At 43.4% G+C, this 26,479-nt stretch overlaps 1 protein-coding gene and 1 long non-coding RNA gene across 2 annotated transcripts in view; one reads left to right on the top strand and one right to left on the bottom strand.

Annotated features, from left to right (window-relative positions):
• PCSK5 (proprotein convertase subtilisin/kexin type 5) overlaps positions 1 to 15,172 on the top strand; it is a 456,163-nt gene extending 440,991 nt beyond the window's left edge. The window contains exons 35-37 of the mRNA XM_008691034.2: positions 6,143 to 6,243; positions 8,188 to 8,374; positions 12,822 to 15,172. Of these exons, the coding sequence (XP_008689256.2) occupies positions 6,143 to 6,243; positions 8,188 to 8,374; positions 12,822 to 13,225 (692 nt within the window). The 3' untranslated portion in view covers positions 13,226 to 15,172. The remainder of the gene's footprint in view (positions 1 to 6,142; positions 6,244 to 8,187; positions 8,375 to 12,821) is intronic.
• LOC121100117 lies at positions 648 to 24,826 on the bottom strand. The gene is made up of 3 exons (XR_005831837.1): positions 23,488 to 24,826; positions 15,670 to 15,789; positions 648 to 2,306 (listed from the first exon to the last, which is right to left on the bottom strand). It is a non-coding gene; the product is annotated as an uncharacterized LOC121100117 (long non-coding RNA).
• Positions 24,827 to 26,479: the final 1,653 nt, after the last annotated feature.

The raw sequence follows: 26,479 nt of genomic DNA, 5'->3' as shown, positions 1-26,479 counted from the left end.
ATGTAATCAATGTAACAGTTGAGAATTTTTTTCTACAGAGTCTTTGCAATCCAATGTTTATTTTACATTTACAGCACAACTCAAGTTGTCCTAGCCACACTTCCAGGGCTCGGTAGCCACATGTGGCATGTGGCTAGTGGCTACCGCACTGGCCGGCACGTGTCTAATTTAGAATAACGGTTTTAGATGGTATTTTAGCAGCTGACCATCTTCTTCAGATGAAATCTTGGGCTAGATCCTATGATGTAAATTGACGAGAGCAGAGTAGCTCAGATTGGAGTGGGGAGCACAGGCGGAATCTCAAGACCCCCATTTAGAATGCCCTCATCTGCCCCTCGCACCACTCCCAGGCAGTCCTTGAGGCAAGTCCATGAAAACTCTGCCATACAGTGGCTCCCGCCCTTCCCCTATCTGCAGTTGACTCCAATCTTTGAAAGAATTGGCCTTCCGAACACACTTGCATTAAGTAACCATTCATTTACATTCTCTTATTTTCATTCAGAGGCACCTATAGTCCCTGCTCAAAACTTCTAATCAGAGTAAGATAAATGAGAGAATACACTGAGTTTGGGGTGGGGGTGGGGTGGGAGGGTGGTGGAAAGTTGTCATTATCACTGGCCATATCATAGTAAATATGGTGTTGGCTTTCCATCAGATTTTCTGATTATACCATTGCTAGATGTATGGAGCCTTTATTCTAACTAGGATTGCCTGATAAAACCCTATACTTTGATGTGCTCAATCGGACAACCCTAATCCCCGTGCCCTAGGGCAGTGCAGTGAGCTGGAGCCTTGGGTTTTCATCAAGGCCAGGCAACCGTCATTAGGTTAGTTAATATCTCAACCTCAGCCAATCAAAACAGAACACCAGCTTTTTAGGATTTTTTTTTTTTGCAGGGATTACGGAAATTATTAGTGATCTTGTAAGCACAGTCTGAAAAACTATAAAGTTCTTTAATTGGGTTTGAGATTTCCTCGGTGATTAAGGATGATGGTTCTGAGGATTCCCAGTCTCAAAATTTCATCAACACATCCAGACAATGAACTACTATTCAGTGCTAAAAAGAGATGAGCTATCAAGCCACGAAAAGACATGAAGGAAGCGTAAATGCGTATCACTAAGTGAGGGCAGCTGATCTGAAAAGGCTACATATTGTATGATCCCAACTATAGGACGTTTTGGAAAAAGCAAAACTATGATGGAGACAATAAAAGGTCACTGGCTGCCAGGGGTGGTGGGCAGGTAGAGGGGAATAGATGGAGCACAGAAGGTTTTAGGGCAGTGAAAATATTCTGTATGATATTATAATGGCAGGTATGTATTATTATACATGGGTCTAAACCCATAGAATGTACAACAGCAAGAGAGAACCCTATGGTAAACTAGAGACTTTGGGTGAAAATGATATGTCTCTATAGGTTTATCTTTGGTTAAAAAAAAAAAAAGTACTATTCTGGTGATTGATGCTGATAATGGGGGACCCTCTGCATGTGTGGGAGCAGAGTCCATGGGAAATCTCTGTACCTTCCCCTTTATTCTGCTGTAAACCTAAAACTCCTCTAAAAAAAATAGTCTTACAAAAAAAGTTCATCAACACATTCTGCCTGAGACTGTACTCAAAGGATGGCTGGTCCTAGCTGGGTGCATCTCACAGCCATTCTGAGGGCTAGGGCCTCCTCCCCCTGTATTTGACTTGAACCCCAGATGTGTCTGGGGGAAACTTCCCACGAGTCGGGCTCATTGTGTCTACCATCCGTCCTTCACGACGCCACACAGGTCCTGGGCTGGTTAGTAAATCTTTGTGTTGTCTTTGGTTTTGCAATATAGAGATTACCAAACTGGGAGACAGGTTTTCTCCTGGGTTATAAACTGGTTGAAAAAAAAGGATGAATTCCAAGGTACCTTCCTAAAACATTAGCTGTCATGCTAAGAAATGAGGATGCACAAAAATTACGGGGAAAATTTAGTGACCTAAAGAAGCAACTTACCAACTAGACTGTATTTCATTCACATTTGACTGCCCAATGGCATCAGAGTAGTACAAAATACACCAAAGCACTGCACATTGGGGTACAGGAGAGATGGCACACCACGGCCTAATATTACCTTTGTGTGCAGTTGGTTCCTCCATAATTAGCTCACTCCTTACCTTCATACGTTTAACTTTTTATTTATCCTCCTCGCAAAATTGGTTGAAATAAAAATCCAGGCTGGTAGCCAAAACCACCAAAGTCTTTCCAGCTTCCTCTTCCTTCCTCTTCCATGGATGTCCACAGGGGTTGCTCGGCATTGCTGAACTCATCCTCTGGGGGTCAGTCCAAGGGAAAGCCAGTAGTGAGTTCTGAATTCTAAGGAAATGATCAAAGCCATCTTTCTAGGTCCCACAGTTCCTGCAGAGCCTTAGACGCAATGATAAATGTAGGTTGTTAAACTTGGAAACAATAGAAAATAATCTGGAAATTAACAAACTGCCTTTGGCAAAAGACTCTGTGTACGCAGGGTGTAGAGATTTTGCAATAAATCAATGTAGGAGATGTAACTGGTGACAGGTTGTGCCTTTGGGGGTCGTCCAGGATATGAGCTTCAGCCGAATTGCTGCTGGTCTTGTGGAAAATAGAAACAATCTTAAGACACAAATGTTGTGACCTAATCTTTCTACTACCTTCTTTTCATTTAATTTTTCCTACCCTTCATTTCTCTTCATTAAAAAAACAAATCTTTTGTATTTTAAAAATTGGAGTAAAACATCTCAAGGCACATTTTAGAAAAATGTGGATTGGGAAAAGGAAGGAAGGAAGACAAGAAGGAGGGGAAGATTGATTCTTTCATCAGAGACCACAGTTAGGTTCCAGAACATGTAAGAAATTCTGTATGAGGCTAGAGGTAAGATAAAAATAGAATGGCTTTCTCAGATTTCAAACTATACTGTAAATCTGTAGTAATCAAAATGGTACAGTACTGGCACAAAAATAGACACATAGATCAGCGGAACAAGAGAGAGACCCTAGAAATAAACTCGTGCTTACATAATTAATCTATAACAAAGGAGGCAAGAACATTCAATGGGGAAGAGATAGTGTCTTCAATAAATGGTGTTGGGAAAACTGGACAGCCACATGCCAAAGAATGAAACTGGACCGCTTTCGTACACCAGACACAAAAATAAACTCGAAATGGACTAACGGCTTAAATGTACGACCTGAAACCATAAAACTCCTAAAAGAAAACACAGGCAGTAAACTCTTGAACATCGCAATATTTATTAGCAAAATTTATTAGCAATATTTTTCTGGATCTGTCTTCTCAGGCAAGGAGAACAAAAGCAAAAAATAAATAATTGGAACAACATCAAACTAAAAAGCTATGGCACAGCAAAGGAAACTATCAACAAAACAAAAGGACAACCTACTGAATGGAAGAAGATATTTGCAAATGACATATCCAATAAGGGGTTAATATCCAAAATATATAGAGAACTCATACAACCTAATGAAAAACAATCTGATTGCAAAATGGGCAGAGGTGTGGAATAGGCATTTTTCCAAAGAAGACATATAGATGGCCTACGTCACACGAAAAGATGTGCAACATTATTACTCATCGGGAAAATGCAAATCAAAACCACAATGAGATAGATATCTACCTTAGACTGGTCAGAATGACTAGTACCAAAGAGACAAGAAATGGCAGGTATTGGTGAAGGTGTAGAGAAAATGAAACCCTTGTGCACTATTTGGTAGGAATGTAAATTGGTATAGCCACTACGGCAAACAGTATGGAGATCTGTCGAAAAATTAAAAATTGAAATACCATATGATCCATTAATTCCACTTTTGGGTATTTATTCAAAGAAAGTGAAATCACTAATGTGAAAAGATAAATGCATCCTAAGTTTACAGCAGCATTCTTTACAGTAGCCAAAATTATGGAAGCAGCCCAAATGTCCACTGATAGATGAATGGCTAAAGAAGATGTGGTGTATTTATACAACGGAACGTTACTTACCCATAAAAAAAACAATGAAATCTTGCCATTCGTGACAACATGGATGGCCCTAGAGGGTACTATGCTAAGTGAAACAAGTCAGACAGGGAAAGTCCAATACCATATGATTTCACTTTTACGTGGAATCCAAAAAAACAAGATAAACGAATAAACAAGTAGATTTATAATGACAGAGAACAAACTGGCGGTTGCCAGAGGGCAGGGGGCTGGGGGTGGGAGGAGGGGTACAATAGTGAAGGGGATTAGGAGGTACAAACTTCCAGTTATAAAATAAGTCACAGGGATGGAAAGTAGAGTGTAGGGAATATAGTCCATAATATTGTAATAACTTTGTATGAGGACAGATGGTAACAATACTTAGCGTGGTAGACACTTCATAACGTACATAATTGTTGAATCACTGCTGTACGCCTGAAACTAATTTAATATTGTATGTCAACTACACTTCAGTTTAAAAGTTAAAAATAAAATGGCTTTGAATTTGTATCACTACAGGCAGCCCCCAATCTAAGAAGCCGTTGAATAATAAAGGTTTATTCTCTAAACTGTTCAGAGCTCAGAATTTTTTTCCATAGATGCATCATAAATGATTGAGCTCATGGGTCAGACATGAAAAGTCGATTTAACTCCATAGTGATCTTGAAGGACAGGATCTACTTCAAATTCAACTAACCGCTCTGTACAGTGTTCCTCTGATGGGAAGACCTATATCAAGTCCCAAATCACAATCCCAGGCACATTCCATGCCCCCCATCCATCTCCCTGCTCTTGTTTTGAAATTCTCAGCAAAAACACCAGGACCTTCCTAATGGAATGAATGAGAATTCAGGTCTCCTGTCTCCAAATCCTTTCCAGAAGTTATCACTTAATATCTGGGTAAAAGGTAATGCTTGGGTCAGTCATTCTTAGGGTCTCTGAATTACGAGAGTAGGGTCTTACCTCCAAAAAACAGAGCCTGTAGATTCAGACCTCCTCTACTTGGTGGGTCATAAGGTGTTCGGGCAGATAGTATGATTGAAAGAGCATTTACTGTGGGTCAACAAACCTGAATTTGAATCTTGACCATTACCTGTATAACCTTAAAAGAATAACTTGACATATCAGGGCCTTGCTTTTCATTTATTTAAAAAATAATAAATAGGGGAACCTGCGTGGCTCAGTCGGCTAAGCATCCGACTCTTGATTTCAGCACAGGTCGTGATATCAGGGTTGTGAGATCCAGCCCTGCGTCAGGCTCTGCACTGGGCATGGATCCTGCTTGGAGTTTTTTCTCTCCTTTTCCCTCTGCCCCTCCCTGTGTCTCTCTCTGTCTAAAATTAATCAATCAATCAATTGATTAATAGCATGTCCAGTTTCTTAAAAGAAAGTTTTTAGCTTTCAAGAGCATTTCAAAGGAATCTATCAGCACCACCACCACCTTCCCCAAATTAAGAACAAGTGGACAAAATGATCTGCTAAATTCTTAGCCCTGGCATTTTAAATTATAAGTCTAGTATTTCTTAGAAGCTGCCCAACCATGACTTTCTCACCGAGTATCAGGACCCTCCAAATCATCTGGTATCGTTCTCCTCCATGTTAGTTAAACAATAAGCAAAACGACAAATCAAAGGTTTAAAACCTTTCTACATGATTTCTCATTCTCTGAAAATCTTTCTTTTTGCTGTCATACAACATCTATCCCTTCCAAACCCTCAATTTCCAAATGAGAGTTTACATTGATTAGACTAATTGGATAATTTCTAGGTCATCACTTGGTGTCTTGTAGACTTCTCTCTCCCCCCCATCTCCTCAATCAATGTATCCTTCAACTTCAATTTGCTTTGACATATTCCTTGCTCCTAAGAGCTTTGGACCCAAGACAGAGGTTGAAATCTAAGGTCAGGGGCGCCTGGGTGGTGCAGTGGTTAAGTGTCTGCCTTCGGCTCAGGGCGTGATCCCGGCGTTCTGGGATCGAACCCCACCTCAGGCTTCTCTGCTAGGAACCTGCTTCTTCCTCTCCCACTCCCCCTGCTTGTGTTCCCTCTCTCGCTGGCTGTCTCTATCTCTGTCGAATAAATAAATAAAATCTTTAAAAAACAAAAAAGAAATCTAAGGTCAGCCCTCATCATTTAGAATCACTTTTTTTTTTTCTTTCAGGAAAAGGAGCATTGAATTGCTTATCCTGTGTGTGGAGTTACCACCTAGCGGGAGGACTCTGCATCTCGGACTGCCTGGTGGGGGAATACAGAGTGGGAGAGGTACTGAGAGCTGGGTGTGCTGTGCCCTCCTCCATTCCTACAGAGGCACATGAGCTCATTTCTGCAGGGCATTCTGGGCAAAGTCAAGAAGTCCTAAAATTCCTACACTTGCTCTAGTTTTATCATCTTCTACCACTGAATCACAGAATAATGGTACTACCCACCTGTAGCCTTAATCTCAGTCAAAGGAACTGAGATGACCTGAGATAAATAATGGGGAAGTTAGGGAATGAGGACCTCAGATTTACCTCTACATTCATTGCTCATGACCTTAGAAGTTTCAGGTCCACTTAAAAATATTATATCAGACATAAGAAATATTGGGGTGCCTGGGGGGCTCAGTCAGCTAAGCATCAGACTCTTAATTTCAGCAATTTCGACTCAGGGGCATGACCTCAGGGTCCTGGGATTGAGCCCCAGTAATTTCAGCTCAGGGGCATGACCTCAGGGTCCTGGGATTGAGCCCCACATCGGGTTCTGCTTGAGATTCTCTCTCCTTGTCCCTTTGCCCCACCCCCACTCAAGCATGCATGCGCTCTCTCTCTCTCTCTCTCTCTCAAATAAATACATGTTGAGAAAGAGAGAAAGAAGAGAGGGAGAGAGGAAGGAAGGAAGGGAGGGACGGAGGGAGGAGAAGGGAGGGGAAATATCTTCTCTCCTACGCCTCTGCTATCTAACCTGAAATGCCTGAATCATGTCAGAACTACACAACCACTTTTGGTCTTTCATTTCCTCCACCCCTGCACAGTGTATTAAGAGAACTATATTTCATTTCCTTGCCTAGAAACCATGGGTATTCTGAGTTCACTAATTCCTTGTGTTTCCAAAGTGTAGAAATCAAGTAAATCTCCCCCATGGTGAAATTAACATGACCCAACATGTTCACGTAGGAGTTCTCTTTACACCCTTACACCTTGGAGAAACTCCTCAGTTTCAGAGACATTAGATAATTTGCTAAAGATTACATGAGTAGTAAGTAACAAAGCTGATATGGAACCCAGGGGTCCTGACAGCTACCCCAGGATTTGACAAGATAATAACAGCTAAGAAAGCACCTTATCAACACCTGAAGCATGCCCAAGTACTCAACAAAGGCAATTTCCATTCCTTCCCTTTCTACCATCCTTCCAAAGCACAGAAGTAAAAGAGGAAGCCATCTTCCCTCATCTACATTTTTAGACCACGGAGGCAGCAACTTGTCAGGAGGGAAGCCACTTTATCCTAATCTCTTATCTCACTGTATTAGCTAGGCAGTCACAAATACTACAAAGGGGTGGGGCCACAAGAATGTAACAACCCCAGAGGCCGAGCCTGTTAATGTATCTGAGTGCAGGTGTCAGGTCAAAGAAAACCCCAGCGCAGACTTGATGAAAAGTGGAATTTGATGTGTCACCTGTGTTGGTGACATTGGAGCAAGTGCTGGGGATTCTGTCAACTAGGAGAGCACAAACAGAGGGTCACTGCCACTCAGCTGTCTGGGATGTTGCCACGTGGGAGTGATGACAGTGTCAACAGTCTAGTTTTTAAAGAGAAACTAGGAACGGATTTTCAAGTGAAATGTCCCAATTTTGAAATGTGGGCAAGGAATTGGAAATTTTTTAAACTGTGAAGGTCAATTTAGTAATGAGCCAGACACAACTTGTCCTTGACCAAGTACAGCCCATGAGCTGTCTGTTTGTAACTTGAGCTATTCTAGAAACCTGTTCTCCCACTATTGTCACCAGCAGATCTCACATGGAGAGACCCAGCAATAGTTTCCTTCAAGTGCAGACACTTGGTTCTTTCACCCTGAACAGTTAAAATGGACCCAGAGCAATCAATCTTTCTTCTGTCCCACACATGCCCCCCTCCCTCACGGAGACAAGATGGAACTCCCACCTGGGAGCTCCAGTGCCTTGTTAATTCCCCCACATTCAAAAAGAATCTCCCAATTGTTCTTGCCAGGGGGAGAAGTTTAACTGTGAAAAATGTCACGAGAGCTGTGTGGAATGCAAGGGACCTGGCGCCAAGAACTGCACCATGTGCCCCACCAGCCTGGTGCTGCTCATGGATGACAACCGTTGCCTACCCTGCTGTAATGTCTCCGATCCCTCCAATGCCCAGGACTGCTGTGACTGCCGGGACACCACAGGTGAGCGGAGAGGAAAGGAAGCCTGCAGAGGAAGGGCCTGTCTCTGGAAGAGGATGAGAGCAGAGGGGAGAGGAGGATAGAAAGTTCCAGAGAATAAACAGAGCTATCTTTTTATTGAGTGCCTACTATGTCCTTACTGTACTTAAAACTTTCTGTCCATCAACTCGTAGAAGATTTTATTTTTATTTTTTATTTTTTTTAAAGATTTATTTATTTCAGAGAGACAACTTGAGAGCACAAGTCGGGGGAGGGACAGAGAGAGAGGGAGAGAGAGAGAAACTTCAAGCAGACTCCCTGCTGAGCTTGGCCCCCCCCACCCCAACTCGGGGCTTGAGCCCAGGACTCTGACATCATGACCTGAGCTGAAATCAAGAGTCAGCCACTTAACCAACTAAGCCACCCATGTGCCCCTAAGTAGATTTTTTTAAAGGAATTTCTACAGCCAACGTGGGGCTTTAACTCATGACCCTAAGATCAAGAGTCCCATGTTCTACCTACTGAACCAGCCAGGCACCCCTATAAGTAAATATTATTAATCTCCTTTTGCAGATGAGGAGACCAAGACTCAAAGGGTTTGGTTAGCATGCCCAAGTCCATAGCAATATTAAGGGCACATCTGGAATTAGACTATAGGTCCTTTGGACTACATTCTTTCTGCTGCTGTGCTCCCTCTAAGAACTCAAGTTGGTCTAGAATATCATTTTTTAAGAAGATTTTATTTATTTTTTTGAGAGAGAGAGAGAAAGAGAGAACAAGTGAGCAAGCAGTGGGAGGGATAGAGGGAGAGGGAGAATCTCAAGCAGACTCCCCACTGAGTGTGGAGCCAGACTTGGGGCTCAATCTCACGACCCTGAGATCATGACCTCAGCTGAAACCAAGAGTCAGATGCTTAACCAGCTGAGCCACCCAGGCACCCCTAGAATCTCATCTTTATAAATTTACTTTCTTCTTTTTTATTCTCCCTCCTTGAAAAAAAAGGAAAAGAACCAACTGTCAAAAGAGCTGATGCCAATATTACCTTGATTCTGCTGTAGACTCATTCTATGGAAGTTAGCCAAAATCTAGAGCTCCCCTTAGAGACTTAAAGCATTTTAAAATGAACTTTCATCAAAGGCTAAAAAGAAACAAAACCCCTTTTTACCAATTCCCAGGCCCCCAACTATCTCCTACCCCCAAACCCATATATATGGGTACTTGGTCTTCATAGGCCACAAACTCAGAAAGATCCCAAATGAAGTCATTCTTCTATATCTCTCTCTCTATATATATATATATAGAGAGAGAGAGAGAGATATATATATCTATATATAGATAGATATCTAGATATATATTTTTTTCCCCACCCTGCCCTCAGGGGTCTTATAGACCCAAAGTGTAAGTGAACAATCCATTTCTCAGTGGCAGAATCTCCTAGCCCAGACCAGGGCCTCCCAAACCAAGCTCAGCCTCCAAGAGCCTCCCCTGACCACTTCAGCTCCCAATCTGGGCCTCACACCGCACAGCAGAGAAACACTCCCCCACTTGCCCCTGACTCGCCCACCCGTGGGCACTGCTCCCAGAATGCCTCCTTTCTGCCAGGGAGGCAATAAACTCCAGGGCTGGGGAAAAATTTATATATATGTATATGTATATATATGTACATATACATATATATGTATAAAATATATATTTTTTAAATTTATATGTTCATTATATTTTTCTAAAATATATATATTTAATATAATAGAGAATATATATTTAATATAGTAGAGAATATATATTTAATATAATAGAGAATAAAATATATTCTCTAGTCCAGAAGCAGATCATTTCCTTAGGGTTCAGATGTATCATGGCCTGACAAAGAGACACCATATTTATGTGAGCCTATCCATGTCTAACTGAAGTAAATCTCAGACCCATATCTGCTACTAGCCATTTCTTTTTTATTTTTTTGTTAGCCTTCTCAATTAAATTCTAAATAACATCTTTCCAAAACAGAATTATTTCCTTCTTTTAGGTTTCCTACCCCTACGAACAGCTGGTTTCCCCAGCCCCTCATACATATCCACCTTCAGGGTCTGATTGCCTCATATCCACGCTATGTCAGCTAAGAATAATAATCCTCATTACATCAATGGCTTTAGATGAAACCAGAAGTGTGTGCACATTGGGTGCAGAGTTTCTCCAAGACTGTTCCAACTACGAACTATTTAGTCAGCTTTCCTGGGCCTTCTGTGGCACTTGAAGATCCACCTGGGGCAACTCTGCAAAAGTCTGGATACTCTTGATTACCTGCTCATTTTTTTACTGAGACACTCTGCTCCTTCAAAGAAACCAGATCACAGAGGCTGACTCTGACTCTGCAGACCTAAGCCTAGAGAAGAGTAAGACATGATTGCATATGGCGCCCTAGTAATTGAAACAATCTCGAAAGATGTTTTACTGATTCTCCTGCCCTAGGCAGTATTTATCTCCAGGTACCCCACACGGATTGCTTATCCATCCCTCTGGTGCTTTAATATTTCCTCCAGAGAAAAATTCTGTGCTGATATAGTTAATGACAAAACAATTATGATATTTTAGAAGAGGAAATTCTGTTTGATGGGCAAAAATCCCATGAGGATGAAAGTTTGGATAAAACAAGCAACTTATTTATCACCAGCAAAAAGAGAGGGAAATACATAGCGGTGAAGAATCAGACCTAATTGGCCAGTATGTAATAAGCAAAAGTAATGGCCCCTAAAATAATTGGTAGCAGAATTACCACCATTCAGCTAGTATATGTAATGTACCTAGAATCTCATAAAAGAATCCTGGGGGCAGACCCAGGTGGTTCAAAAACCACTTATGGAAAACTTACCCTGTATTTCAACTTGTACATCCAACAGCCCTGCTAGATTTTTCCCTGGTGCTCTTATATTCTCAGTCACTCTCCCATTTGGTGGGTTAAAGAATGGGGGGGGGGGGCGCTGGGTAACTTACCCAAATCTATCACCCGAATAAATGAGTGAAAAGTAAGAAAAATGAGCTCATCGCTGAAGTTGTGGCTTGGGCCTTCCTGTCGTGACGGTTTTGGTTACTCCACGTTCTCAGTCAAGGTGTCAAAACAGAGGCTGGTGAATGAACGACAGGGGACAGAGCTCGCAACTTCAGAAATCTTAACTATGAAACAAGAGTCTCCTGTGACTCAACTTGGTCATCAGAATTTTAAAAAGCTACTTCTCTTCCTGTCAGAGTAGGGCTACAGAATGCACGTCCCCAAAAACACAGTCGTTAGAGTATTTGCTCAAACGTCTCTGGTCCACGGCATGCAATTTGGATCCCTGGGCTCGAATTTTAATTGCTCCACAGACAAGCTTTTGCCTCTGACAGGCAACGATTCATGTCCTCTCTGTGGACCTCGGTTTCCTCAACTGTCAAGCAACAGATTGACCTAATTTGTTTTTTTTTTGTCATCTCATTGAGTTCTACTGATTTACCAGAGTTAAGTCAACTTGGTATTTAAAACAAATCTTCGGGGGCGCCTGTGAGGCTCAGTCAGTTGATCTCAGCTCAGGTCTTGATCTCAGGGTCACGAGTTCAAGCCCCACATTGATTTTCACACTGGGCACATGGAGCCTACTTTAAAAAAATAAATTAATAAAAAATAAAACAAACCCTCTTCTCCCGCTGATTTGCCTTTTCTCTACATTTAGCTGTGGAGAGTCTGTTCTGCCTGTCTTCAGGTCATTTCCTGGGTGATTTACACTGATGTGGGTGTTATCTAGATGCGATGAGGTGAGCCTAGGATCCTTCTACTCCACCATCTTCTCTGGAAGTCTGACCTAATTAATTCCTAAGGCCCCACACAACTGTAAGAGTCAATGGCTTGGGGGCGCCTGGCTGGCTCAGTCAGTAGAGCGAGTGACTCTTGATCTTGGTTCGTGAGTTTGAGCCCCACATTTGGCATAGAGCCTACTTTAAAAAAAAAAAAAGTCAATGGCTTTATAAATAATCTTCCCTGCCCTTGACTGTTGGACCAGGTTGAAGGGTACTTGAGGAAAGGAATCAGTCTTTCCAGAAAGTCAGAGTTGAAACAAAAAATAGAGCATTTAGAAGTAACTGAAGCATGGCCCAAGATGGAATATTTTTCTGAAGAAGGAAATAGAAAAATCAATTGGTCAGGTTGGATACTTGGCGGCTGACTCATGAGGTATGAGGATGAGGGGACTCTATTTCTCAAACTGACCCTCAACCTAGAAGGGTTTGTTGGTATCATCAGACACAGACTGGGACTCTCGGGGGGTATACGGTCCAATTCTGTAGAGTAGGGTGCCCTCTAGGAAAATCAGACACAGTGATTCTACCATTTTAGTTTTCAAAGAGAAAGGAAAGCCTTTTACCTCAGAAACTAATTTTCCTCATTGCATTTTTTCTCTCCCACCCTTGCCCTCTCTGTTCTTCCTTTGGGGTCTTCTTCCAACAGAGGAGTGTATCCTTCAAGCAAGAGAAATTGGACCTGCCGGTGAACGTACCAAGATAGCCCTGCTCATCACCTCCTCTGTTATGCTGGTCCTTCTGCTCGGGGCTGCTGTGATTGTCTGGAGGAAATCGCGGGGCCGAGTCCAGCCAGTAGCGAAGGCCGGCTATGAGAAGCTGGGCGACCCGAGCAAGTCATACGTTTCCTATAAGAGCAGCCATCGTGAAAACACCAGCTTTGAAGAGGATCAGGTGATTGAGTACAGGGACCGGGACTATGATGAGGATGAGGATGATGACATCGTCTACATGGGCCAAGATGGCACTGTTTACCGGAAATTTAAGTACGGGCTGCTGGACGAGGAGGAGGATGAGCTGGAATACGACGATGAGAGTTACTCCTACCAGTAGACAGGAGCCCACCCCCCTCACCCTGGCCCATTCCACTCACCGGCATGCATGCGAGTGTTAGTGTTGGGGTTTTATCCCCACATAGCAGGCTGATGTGTGGGTGTTTGCCTTTGTCCTCTTAACCATGAGTCCAATACAGTGTGTAAGAATGCTGAAACAATTTGTTCTTCTTTTGAGTGGCTCAACTCCATTAACCATAACTGAGGGTAAAATTTAGAGATATTTCCCTCAAAATAAGATGTCAAAATACAGGAAGTGAAAAAAAGTGAGATTTGTACCCTTCATGAGATTAAGAAAAAAGTGGGCCCATAGGAATTCTGTTTCTCAGCTCTATTCTGGGGATATTTGCTGCCTTCTGGGATTCTGGGATTTCTGTAAATGATTGGGGGGGATGGGAAGACCGAAGAACTCTTTTGTCTCAGAGAATTTTTCTCCCCTGTTAGCTATCTTTAGGCAAAGGTTGGTTCTGTTAGGGGCAGCTAAAGAGGGTTCTCCTCCTCACGCCATTTATCACTCGCCTCCAGACTGCCCCTGGGGAGCGGAAGACATTACCTGTGCTAAGGGTGTTCCCAACCTACTCGGAGATGAGGGAAGACAAGGGTGCATGCGTCAGAGCCAAGGAGCCATGTGCCCCCGGGGCTCTGGTTCTTGTGCAGGAACCCACAGTCATCCTGCTCTAGCGACAGAGTGAGTTCAGGCAGAACAGAGGTAGCAACAAGCCGGTAGGACAGAAATCATTACATTTCCAAGAATTGCAGCATTACACCTTCATGATTTGCTCAGAAGCTTTTGTGGTGGGAAACACCAGCTAAGACATCAAGTAATACAAGACAAATGGTCGTGTTAACCTAACATAAAAGGGGATAAAATGACAAGAACTGCATCCACTATGAAAAAAAAATATTTTTTTAGCTACCAAATCAGAAAGCTTTCATCGACAGCCTGTCACAGAGCTGAGAATCCCCCTAGAAAAAGTTGGAATGGATTCTAATTGGGAAAATCCCAATGTCCTGCGCAAGAGGGTAATCCAGCTGCCCGCCAGCCTTCCAACACCCTCTACCACTGTGATCAGTTTCTAGACATCCTAGGCCCTCCTTGGTCCACTCTCCTGTTAAGTACATGCTCGGATTTGTGCACTGGGCTGTTTTCTACCAATAGTAACACAGAGAGAGGGGCTCCTCCTGTGTGAAATTACGTAAGCGGGGTCTTACAGATTTTCTTGTCCAAGCAGAAGTTACAGGCAGTGCTGGGAGGGGATCACGAAAAATGTGACTTTTTCAGATGACACGGATACTCATAAAAAATGTATCACACACCTCCTACGTAATAGGTATGGAGCTAACGAATTCCTTTAAGGAAAAAAGTCATCCCACTTAATACCATGACTTCATGAGGTTGGTACCGTTATTACCCTGTTTTTATAGGAAACCTAAGACTTGAGAGGTTAAGCAAATAGCCCGAGGTCACAGAAAGCTAATCAACATTCAAGGAAAAAGAATGACTTTGATGTGCTTATTCTTAACAGCTATGCTATACTGGCATAAACTAAGAAGCGATCTAAATATAGTATAAGAGAGTATTACTTTATTTCATGATATGGCAATGATATTACCCTTACTAAATTCATGCATTTTTCTTTTCTTTTAACCTAATAGATCCCTGACACAGGAACTCTCTGGGAAGAGGCCTTCCGTGTACTGAAGGCCTCTGTGTTTCTTTAGGGGAATGCTCTTAAAACAAAGGTTGGCAAACTTTTCTCTGGAAAGGGCCAGAGAGTAAATACTTTAGGCTTTGCGCAATGATTGGCTCTGCCACATGGCACTAGTGCGGTCAATCTAGAACAAATAAGTGGGCTCCAGTCCAATTAAACTTTATTTATGAGCCCTGAAATTCGGATTTGAGGTCATTTTCACATATCAGGAATTATTGTTCTTCTTTTGATTTTTTTTCTTCCAGCACTCAAGAATGCAAAACCATTCTTATCTTGGGGCAGTACGGAAACAGGTGATGGGCCAGGCTGGCCAACAGACTTTAGTCTGCCAACCTCATCTTAAAAAAATCCTTCAGAGCCCACGTGTATTTATACACACGTGATAGGCTTCCAACAGTTTTGATCATTTAAAATCATCTCTTCCAAATCTATCTGAGGTTCTGATAGTGCCCTTTGCAATTCTTCGGAATTAAAAATGGATGTAGCGTAGCCATCGTATCAATGGGAGACTTTCTTCTCCTTGCCGTGTAATTACAGAGAGTAGCCTATGCAAGAGGGATTTTGTTCATTCTGTGTTGCTCTTCTTCCCTGATGATTCTAAAGCCCTGACAGACTGAGTTGGACATTTCTTTGTGCAAATTGTGTTCCAAGAAAAATCTGTGTTTATGATACACAGTTAAAGATTAAATGAGGTTGAGATGACCTTGAATACCAAGAAAAATTGTGTTGTTACCTTGTGTGAGCCCGGAAAAAAAGGCTTGTGCTGTGTTGGTAGTCTGACATCTTTCATTCTTTGTTCCTGGTCACGCCGCGTAATCCTCAGACTTCTTTTGAGTACTGTGCTAACAGCGGTCTAAACAGATAAACATGTGGTTGGAAAACAAAGTTCCTTTTTGGTTTTCTGTTTGCAAATAACTCGGAAATAGGAAGAGGATCCTTATAGACTGGAAATGCACCAAGAGGCTGAACAAGGACTTGGAAAGTTCTGGTTCATAGAAAGCAATTTTAAAATTGGAAACGAAATTAAATCAAGACCAGATAATGCGATGGGGACTGGCTTATTAAAGCCTATTTCTGAGCACATCATGTGCTTGATATTATGCTTTACCAAGTAAGAGACACAAAACAATGCTGTTTGTTAAGAGCGCTGTTTTTTTCTTTTTATCTTTCTACCTCCAATGACTGGAGATAGTGATAACAGTTATGAAGCTTCTTCCTAAAAAATCAACCCAATCCGTCTGTCAGCCCCACCATCGCTGACTCAGTTAGGTTCCCCGTTTCTCTCATCTGGACCTTTCCTGCTTCCTCCTGAATTTTGCTGAACTTCAGTCTTTTTTTTCTCCCAATGTACCCTTTATTCCTCTATCAAAGTTCCACCAGATCTTTGGTCCACCAGCCCATCGCATTCTGGGCTCCCCATTATCCATGCTGACTTTGACATTCAAGACATTGCAAGACGGAGCCATTGCCTCGATCACCCACCAGTTCCCACCTCTCCTTATTTCCCAGATTCCCCATTTGTCCTGAATTGCTTCTAAGTTCCCCAGGATAATATCCTGTTATGTCCTGGCCTTGGGTACACATTGTTCACTCTCCTTAGAATATTCTTCCCTCACTTGGACCAATTGGAAACTTTCCGACCATCCTTTAAAATCATGTTCCCTTTTTGAGATATTTGCAAATGACACTACAGATAAAAGACTGGTATCCAAGATCTATAAAGAACTTCTCAAACTCAATACATGAGAAACAAATACTCAAATCAAAAATGGGCAGAAGATATGAACAGACACTTTTCCAATGAAGACATACAAATGGCTAACAGACACATGAAAAAATGTTCAAAATCATTAGCCATCAGGGAAATTCAAATCAAAACCACACTAGGATACCACCTTATGCCAGTTAGAATGGCAAAAATTGACAAGGCAGGAAACAACAAATGTTGGAGAGGATGTGGAGAAAGGGGATTCCTCTTACCCTGTTGGTGGGAATGCAAGTTGGTACAGTCACTCTGGAAAAGAGTGTGGAGGTCCCTTAAACAGTTAAAAATTGAGTTACCCTATGATCCAGCCATTGCACTACTGGGTATTTACCCCAAAGATACAGACGTAGTGAAGAGAAGGGCCATATGCACCCCAATGTTCATAGCAGCGTTGTCCACAATAGCCAAACTGTGGAAGGAGCTGAGATGCCCTTCAACAGATGACTGGATTAAGAAGATGTGGTCCATATATACAATGGAATATTACTCAGCCATCAGAAAGAACAATTACACAGCATTTGCAGCAACATGGACAGGACTAGAGGAGATTATGCTAAGTGAAATAAGTCAAGCAGAGAAAGACAATTATCATATGGTTTCACTCATTTATGGAACATAAGAAATGGGAAGATCGGTAGGAGAAGGAAGGGAAGAATGAAGGGGGGGTAAACAGAAGGGGGAATGAACCATGAGAGACTGTGGACTCTGAGAAACAAACTGAGGGCTTCAGACGGGAGGGGGGTTGGGGACTGGGCTAGGCCAGTGATGGGTAGTAAGGAGGGCACGTACTGCATGGTGCACTGGGTGTTATACGCAAGTAATGAATCATGGGACTTTACAACAAAAACTAGGGATGTACTGTATGGTGACTAACATAATAAAAAAATTATCATAAAAAAAAGAAGAAAATAAAGAAGCCACATCAAACACCTAGATTAAAAAAATAAAAATAAAAAATAAAATCATGTTCCCTTCTTCTAACCTCTCCTGGGAGGTCTCCCCCAACCACCCGGAAGATGAATCTCATTCTCACCTCTCTGCTACCTACGTGCTCTGTGCATACAGGTTTTCACATCATCCCTGTATCTACTGAAAGAGGGGGCAGCTACTTGATGCCTTGAGGTGGCTACTATTTCCTTTCCAGAACCTGGCACAGTGCCCAGAACTTGGTAAGCTCTTGGTGGAATTGAATTTTAGGAAGGCAGGACTCATATATGAACAGCTAGACAATGATAATGGTCCTGAGTGCAGTGGGAAGGGGGACGAGAGGGGGTGTCAGTTAAGCAGAAGTACAAGATAACTGCAAATAAGAGCCTGTAGGGGGTGGTCTCATGGGGGAGATTTGTGCTTTGACTTGAGTTGAAAAAGAGGATGTAGAAGATATTCCTCAAAGTACTCACTGGAGTTAATAAGTAGTTGATCTGACTTTCATGATGATAGTAGTGATAATATTAATTTACCAAGGATGTATTAAGAATTGACCATGGGGCACACCTGGGTGGCTCAGTCGGTTAAGCGTCTGCCTTCAGTTCAAGTCATGATCCCAGGGTACTGGCCCTGGGATCGAGCCCCACCTCGGGCTCTCTGCTCAGTGGGCAGCGGGCTTCTCCCTCTGCCTGCCGGTACCCCTGCTTCTGCTCTCTCTCTTTCAAATAAATAAATAAAATCATTAGAAAAAGAAAAAAAAGAACTGACCATGTGCCCCGACATTGTTCTAGATACTGGGAAACACCAGCAAGTGGAACCAATCAGATATTGGGTCTTAAGGAACTTGCGATGTAGTTGGGGAGAAAAAATAAATAAATCATAACAATAAAAATCCATTTTTGGTGTCTTCTATGTGCCAAACATGGTCATAGGCACTTTTTTCATTTGATCTTATTTAATCTTTACAAACAAATGCTATAGAGCAGTAATATGATGTCTCTTTATGACGGATACTCAAGGTGCAGTCAGAGTGTGAGTGGTCCCACGGGGATTTGAGTTGAGGGCTCTCCAGTCCATATTTTTTTCTGCTCTGCCACTGCTTCTAACTGAAGAAGGAATCTAGCCTCTGTCAGTAATCCTTGGATCTCTCCCATTTGGAGATTAGTCTTAACTGTATGGAATTTGCCAGAACAACGAATCACCAGAGGGTAATGCCAGCGAAGCATGAATGAGAACCCACAGTTCAGGTACAATCTTCACCCCGAGGCAGTGTGAGCGTCAAGAAAGAAAGAAATTTTTTTAGGTAATTGTAAATATTAACTAAATATAAGCCAACACATTAAAACCCAAGATAAAGACTTAGGTCCTTACTGCATACATTTGACACTGAAATAGGTATTTCAAAATCTGTTTGGAGTTAAGGAGATCTGCTTCAGAGTTCACGAAAAAAGAAACTGCAGTGCCCTACCCAAGTTCAGATGCCATCAACTGAAATAAACGGTAGTCAGCATTTTGCACTAAAATGTAATAAATGTAAATAGATTGCGTTTCAGAGAGAAACATACGAATTCTGTCAAGGTGTGACTCTCACCGACTTTGAATCTAACTGATCACCATGTATCAACATCATCTGATAATGAATAAATGTGACCAAAATTTAAGGATGTACTTGGGTTTCACATTTAAAGCTACCTATGTCTACCTTGCATTGTTTTCAACACAGGCCAAAAAAGAAGGCCCCAAAACAAGTCATAAAGCTGAAGAAAGATAAAAGAGATGACGTCTGTTTTGTTTACTTCTATTGCCTCAGTGACGAACACTTCCAATGGTACAAAGGCAAATATCCGTTGAGTGATTCCTGGTATAAAAATAATTGCACAAGGGCGCCTCCTGAGCTCGGAGTACCCACCAGAACTAGGTCCTGTGGCCACACTCAGCAGTAAGGAAGGCTTGAAAGCAAAAATCTGATCAAGAGTACTAAGACTGATTACCTTGTTGGGTTTAGAAAACTCATGACTTATCCTCTGGGACTTTGCCAACCCCAGTAAAAGCTTTCTGTTTTTAGGAAGAGGAGAACAGCAGAGTGGAGCTGGTAGATAACCTAATAAGAATGTCTCTCCCACTCTAACAAAGGTGTTCATTGATAAGAGCTGATCCCAGCTGCCAAGGGAAATGACAGAAGGCTAATGAAGCCATTCCATGGAGCAAACGTGTGTTTGTAAAGCAGAGAATTATAATGCAAGAGCAGAACAAGACGGAGGCCAGGAGGATTCCCATCTCTCTACATTACTGTCATCAGTGAAGCCTCCTCCCTGGCTAGGAGTGGGATTCCGTGCCTGATAGAAATTCTGCTGTATTCTTGAGGCTGCTTTTAGTTAAAAATTACAGAAAGGTCAACCCACACTGGCTTCAATACCAAAGGTATTTAGTGGCTCATTTAATCAAAAAGCCTAGGGTGGGGGATCAGGTACTGCTGGGAAATGGTGCCCGACCCGTGGCCTTGGGTACTGGTCGATCTCCATTGTCCCTCTGTCTTTTGCTGGGTTGGCCCCTTCTCACTGGAGACCTGCCCTCAAAGAGGCAGACTTTTCATTACCTTGAGTCCACATTCAAGAGGAAAAAGGCCCCACCTTACCCCGATGTAAGTCTCAAAAAACCGTTCATGGTATCTCATTGGTTTGGAAAAGGCATCCGCCAGTTTCCATGGTTTAAATACACCCATCGTAGCCAATTTCAAGGTTCAAATGTGATGTCTCTTGACACGAAGCCCAGAAGAAACATGAAGAAGCAAACCCTTACAGTATTTCTGCCATACAGATACACGAGAAGTAAAATGACCTCAGGAGCGTAACTAATAGTAAAATGTAACATGATTACGAAGTGATGAGTTCGGAGTAATTGTTACCTGTGTTTCTAATATAACTTCTTCAATTGAAGGCTTTATAACTGAAGTTTTAATAATTGCCGTGTCTAACAACTGACTCAGGAGATTCCTAAACAATTAACAACTGGCTTTCATAAAACCGATGAGCCAGCCCCAACACACCACTTTTTTTAGGTCAAACCTTTCCCTCTGTGATTTCTTTCTCTCACTATCAAATCTCTTATCCAGAAATTCCTGTCTTTTTTTCTCTTAGTTCCCCCATTCCAATGCTATCAGAAGGCAACAAAATAATGACTTGTTTCCTCATTTCCACCAGCAAAGAAAAACAAACTTATGAATATAATGTTTTAGCAAAGACTTTTAATTGCAGCATACAATTCGGAGTTCTGTCCACTGCTACCCGTAGGGACGCGGATAATCTCCTGTATTACCTGTATAGAATAAGCCAATGTATTCATTTGTGCTTAAAATAATACGCATTTATCGTTTCATAGTTGTTTTTTTTTTTTAAGATTTTGTTCATTTGAGAGAAAGCATGAATGGGGAGGGGGCAAAGAGAGAGGGAGACGCAGACCCCCTGCTAAGCACAGAGCCGGATGTGTGGCTCAATCCCAGGACCCTGGAACCATGACCTGAGTCAACGGCAGACACTTAACCAACTGAGCCACCCAGGCACCCCTACTTCACAGTTTAATAACCCAGAAGTCCAGGTAGGCTTGACTGGGTTCTCAGCTTAGGGTCTCACAAAATCAAGATGCAAGTCTTTTACCTGGAGGCTTTGGAGAAAAATTCTTTTGCACGGTAATTCAGGTTGCCAGCAGAATTCAGTTTCTGGTAGCCTGAGAATGGAGGTTCATGCTTACTTTTCTGGCTGTTCACCGGGGATTATTCTGAGCTCCTGGGGGCCACTCTGGTCTTGTGCGTGGTGCCCAGCCCCCCTTCAAAGCCAGCATCCATGCACTGAACCCTTCTCCTGCTTTGAATCTTTCTGACTTTCCCTCTTGCTACTGGCTGGAGAAAACTCTTTGCTTTTAAAAGGCTGGGGTGATTGGGTTAGGCCCACGCGGAGAACCCTCCTTTGGCTCTACCATAGCGTTACGTACAGGCATGAGCTCTCATCATATGCACAGTCCTGGGGATTCGAGTGGGAAATCTTGAGGGGCCACTTTACGACTCTGCCTACCATAGCCAATAAAACACTTCTGGAAATCAATTTAGCAAAAACTGTGTTGAGTCTTTTCGATATTTGTTCTGTTTGAATCCACAAAGTCCTTGCCGGGAAATATAAACAGTACCAAAGCATTTACAAAAAAAAGTTTCACTTTTGTTTGTAATTTAAAACTACTTTACAGTGCTCTAAAAGTAAGTTTATAAAGACTACACAAAATATGCTATAATAGTTACATGTAGTAATAAGATATAAAAGTTTATATACACTACCATTTCGAGTGTATTTCTAAAATTAAAAACCTATGTGGATTATGTAAGCTGAACTGTAGAAAGCAAATAAACATCTGCCCCCAAATAGCTTAATGTTAAGGTGAAAAAAATAAATGTTTTTACAAATAACCACAAAATGAGGGACAATGCAAGCAAGGCAATAATTCAGGGGAAAGAAAAAAACACTAAAACCCTTAGAACACAGAGACTATGAGAAAAAGCAGATTGATGCCTCTACGGGAGAAAAGCTGCGGAAGGTGTTTGGGAGAATGAAAGTGTCTGCCAGGGTCGGTAAGAGTGAGCACTAAGTATCTCAACTTTCCTGTCCTCTCTAAAATGACAAGCACATTTCCCCCTCGTGTTCTTGTTTCTCGGGGAACCCAGTGAGCCTAAATGGGAACGTTGCACAAATGTCCACAGATGTGGCTCAGTGCCAGCTCCCCGAACGATGCCCTCACCTCAGTTTCAATAATTACATCTCAATCTGTCCATTCACAAACTATTCCTAAGTAGGAAGCCCTTTCTTTTTTTTTTTTTTAATCTTCGGGAGCGATGCCCTAATTAGACTCACCATTTCTGTATTCATTTTTATAAAGACGGATTTGGCGTAACAGAAATGCCACGAGTTTGAGAGTTCAAGATTCCTGGGCTAGCATGCCAGCTCTGACCCTTTCTTCTGCGGAATCTTGAGCAAGTTACTGAAGTCCTGATTCTCCACTACGCGTGGGACACTTGAACTCCAGACCTCTCGAGGTTGCCGTGAGGAATGAATGACATTACATATGCAATGGGCCTGGTATACCAAAGGGGCTCTATAAGTGCTAACTTCCCTCCCACTCCCTTCCATATCATTTGAGTAGCAGTGAAAGCTTGTTAATAGTCTCCCTCCCATGAACTCATATTTTGAAAGGATTTGTGAAGCAGGATTACAGGAGGGAGAGAAAAGAAGACTTAACACTTAACACTCTACACACTTAATCTGGAAGCAAAGACACACCCACCCAGCGATTTTTAACAACGCCTTCTCGGCAAAGCGAATACGTTGGACGAGAGAGTTTAAGTAAGCATATCATTAACCAGATTGTCTTGATTTCTCAACAGGTAGGAAAACAGGAGATTGTTCTTTCAGAAATCCAGTGATTTGCTCCAAAGCCAGGAGGAAAGCAATCCATTCCTCACTGAACTGATAGAAGTTCTGGTTAAAGAGCCATGCGTTCAATAAGCACGCTGGCCCAATGCTTGACCTCTAGAGAGATCTGCTCATCTCTCCACATCTTTTCACTCTCTGAAAAGCAACCCTAGCTCCACCCCGGCAGAATAGTACTTTGTTCTTCTTGTTTTTAGTAATCTCCACACCAAACATGGGGCTCGAACTCATGACCCCGAGATCAAGAGTCACGTACTCACCCGACTGAGTCAGCAGGAACCCCCAGAACAGTTTCTTAATAGAAATCCTGTGTGTACCTAGTCTGTTCAAGAGAATCCGGGCTTCTACAATAAACCCCTCCTTTTCCCCCAAGTCATGAAAAACTCACGTTAGGGTTCGCCTACGAAGGCACAGGTAATCTTCAGAGCGTGCTGAGACCATGGACAAGGAAGGACAGCAATCCAGTCTGTTTCTAGGTCACTCTGACTGTGAATCCACGTAGAAAGGGTTATGGGATTTGAAAGCGGTCTGCGAAGTCAGGAAAGCAGGCTTGTCCGGATGGTGGGGCTGAGACCTCATGCAAGTGTCCTCTCCTTTGTCCCTGGGGCCCCCAAATGACCGTGAGCCGAGGACAGCCTTGCGGGCATCACGGTCCCCCACTGAAGGCGGCCAGCTGACCCCTGCCAGTGAGGAGCAGTGGCGTGGACCTCAGACGTCAGCTTGCAACAGGGGCCGTACAAACAGCCAGGCCGGGGCGGGAGATCGTGAAGTCAGGCAAGCAGGTGGAAGCAGTGGAAGCCCCCAGTCCCGGTGGCGCCATGAGATGGTCCACAGGTGTTCCTGCTGAGCCTTGAACAGCACGGGTTTGGACGGCGTGGGTCCACGTTCATGGGGTTGTTTTCACTAGGTACAGGGCAGTATCTTGAGTATGTTTTCTCTTAACGATTTTCTGAATGACGTTTTCCTTCCTGTAGCTCACTTTCTTGTAATAACAGCACGTAACACATATAACCTACGAAGCGTGTTCATCGACTGGTGGTGTTATCGGCTAGGCTTCCAGGCAACAGTAGGCTAGTAGTAGTTACGTTTTGGGGGAGTCCAAAGGCTTAGGCAGGGTTTTGAAGGCGTGGGGGGATGGGCACCCCAACTCCACCTGCCCAAGGTCAAGTGTATTTAGTCTGGGTTCCAGCCAGCCTCTAAGGGGGGCTCGAGCAGTGTTTTCAGTATTGAGTTGTTCCTGGAACAAAGGAACACAGAAAACAAACCAAACTGCTCATCTGCTAGTGGCCGGGCAAGGAATCCTCGATGAAGGAGTTTTCAGCCAGACGTCATGATGCACCCCTGCGGGCTGGAAGGGACCACGAGGGATCTTTGTGACTGATGCTCCGGGACGCTCCAAGGACACTGTCTTTCTCTCTCTTGGCCTGGGACTGGAATTTTTATTTCCGGCGATCCTTCTAGCCAAACTCCACGCTGAGTCCGTCATTGCAGCACAGCTGTAGAACATCTGGATAATTCCTCCGTCCTGTTTTTCCCTTGATTTTCACTTTTACAGAGCTGTTTGCTGTTTGCCTGTGAGATCACTTGATCTCCAAACAGGCTTGTCTCCGTCCATGTGCTCGTGAGCAGGAGAGGATCTAACACATGGGAAAGTCCGCTGTAAGCTCGAAGTTGCTGCACCAAGGGTATCACTCCTCTGTTCACCCGTGCTGTCCCTTATACGGGAGACACTGGGAGAAATCAAACAATATTCTCAGGCCAACCATCTTGAGGTGGTTTCTCAGGAAACGGGGCAGCTACGTAATCCGTGGCGCCCAGTGTAAAAATTAAGAGTTTTGAAATGGTGAGCAGCAGAGCATGGAATCGAAGCCTGGGGCCCTTGCCCTTCTAAGCCGCAAGCCCTGTGCACCTGCCCGGTGGCTCGCCCTTGAAGCTGAACGTGATTTCAGCGTATCTTCAGAGCCATGCAAGGCTTGCAAAATCCATCAGTTACTGCAGGCACCTGCACCCACCAGTAGGTCAAAGAATTTAGAGACAAAAGTGGTGGGGTTGGAGGAAACGGAAGCAGAGCTCTTTAAGATCTGGAGAGCTCTTTAAGAACATGGAGCTTTACGGAAAACCCCAAGGAAGGTGGCTTGGTATAGAAGACTTTCTCTTCCGACATAAAAAGCTGAATTGAAAGAGAGCTGCTCTCCACGATCAGGCTATCCGCATTCCCATCTTAGCCTGTGAGACACTGGCCGTGTTGTCTGAGGTCACGGCCGTGGCCGTGCCTCCTGGATTGTAACGTAAACTGCACACCAGCTGAAGCGGAAACTTCTACTGATGCCATTTTCAAAGGTGGTTCTTGGCCCTTCGGGGGTCATGCGGACATGGGGCTCCCCTAGGTGCGGCAATGGGTGGGGGGGGGCTTTACTTGGTCCCAACTCAGCCTTTTTTTTTTTTCCTCCTGGTTTCGACTCCCTCTGGGCTAAAAAGGAAACCAAAGGAGAGCCCACCCTGTCCATTTGTTCATTTCCTCTGCAAGCTGCTTGGAAGTCTTGTCCCCTCTGCAGCGCAGGAGGGGGTGGGAGGAAGGGCTGGCCGGGCTCACCCAGGGTGACCTCCCTGGGCTGGCGACATCAGAGCCCTGTTTACATAGCCGAGGGACTGGCAATGCTGGAAGGGAGGGCGGAGACCACAGCACACCCCCCACCACCACCACCACCACTCTTTTTTTCCTGCTGGCTTCTCAGCTGCTCTGAGCCAGCAAAGAGTGGAGAGATCTGTGGCTCTCCTCTCTCATTTGGCACCATCTGTTTCCTTTCTCGTTCCTTTCCCGAAAACTCTTTTCAGTAAACACAGTGAAATAAAACACCAGAGGAGGCATACAAGAGCAAATTCAACTTTCCCTGAAATGCTGCCTTTTGGAGACCTTTGGCAACAGCCGGAAAGTCTCCGGTGCTGCTTTTTCTTCCACATTTGGAAGGTACTGGAGAAAATGAAGGGACATGATGCTCCTTTATTTACTGAATCTGGGTGAGGTAAGGAGGGTCCGTGATTCCTTCCCCAGAAATGCACTCAAATTCCCAGAGACCCAACATATACCAGGAACCACGTGAAGGCGAGGACGATAAAGTCAAACAAACTGAATTTCTCTGGAAGACAGCCTGTAGGTTCCCCTCGGAGTCACGGACAGCAACTTACCCTGCTTTGTACCCCTAGCCCAAAGCAGAGTGCTGACACACAGTAGTCACTCCGTAAATATTTGTGCATACGTTTTCTGCTCCCAGAACGCATTGTCTACCGCTGACCGGAAGTAGGCTCTCCGCATATAATCCAGGGAAGGGTTTGCTGTGTCCTTAAAGTTGCAATGTTATCTTGGCCGGGAGAAGAAATAA

Source organism: Ursus maritimus, unplaced genomic scaffold (assembly GCF_017311325.1).
Source record: "Ursus maritimus isolate PB19 unplaced genomic scaffold, ASM1731132v1 scaffold_34, whole genome shotgun sequence".
Classification (NCBI taxonomy): Eukaryota; Metazoa; Chordata; class Mammalia; order Carnivora; family Ursidae; genus Ursus; species Ursus maritimus.
This window is presented reverse-complemented; position numbering and strand designations above follow the sequence as displayed.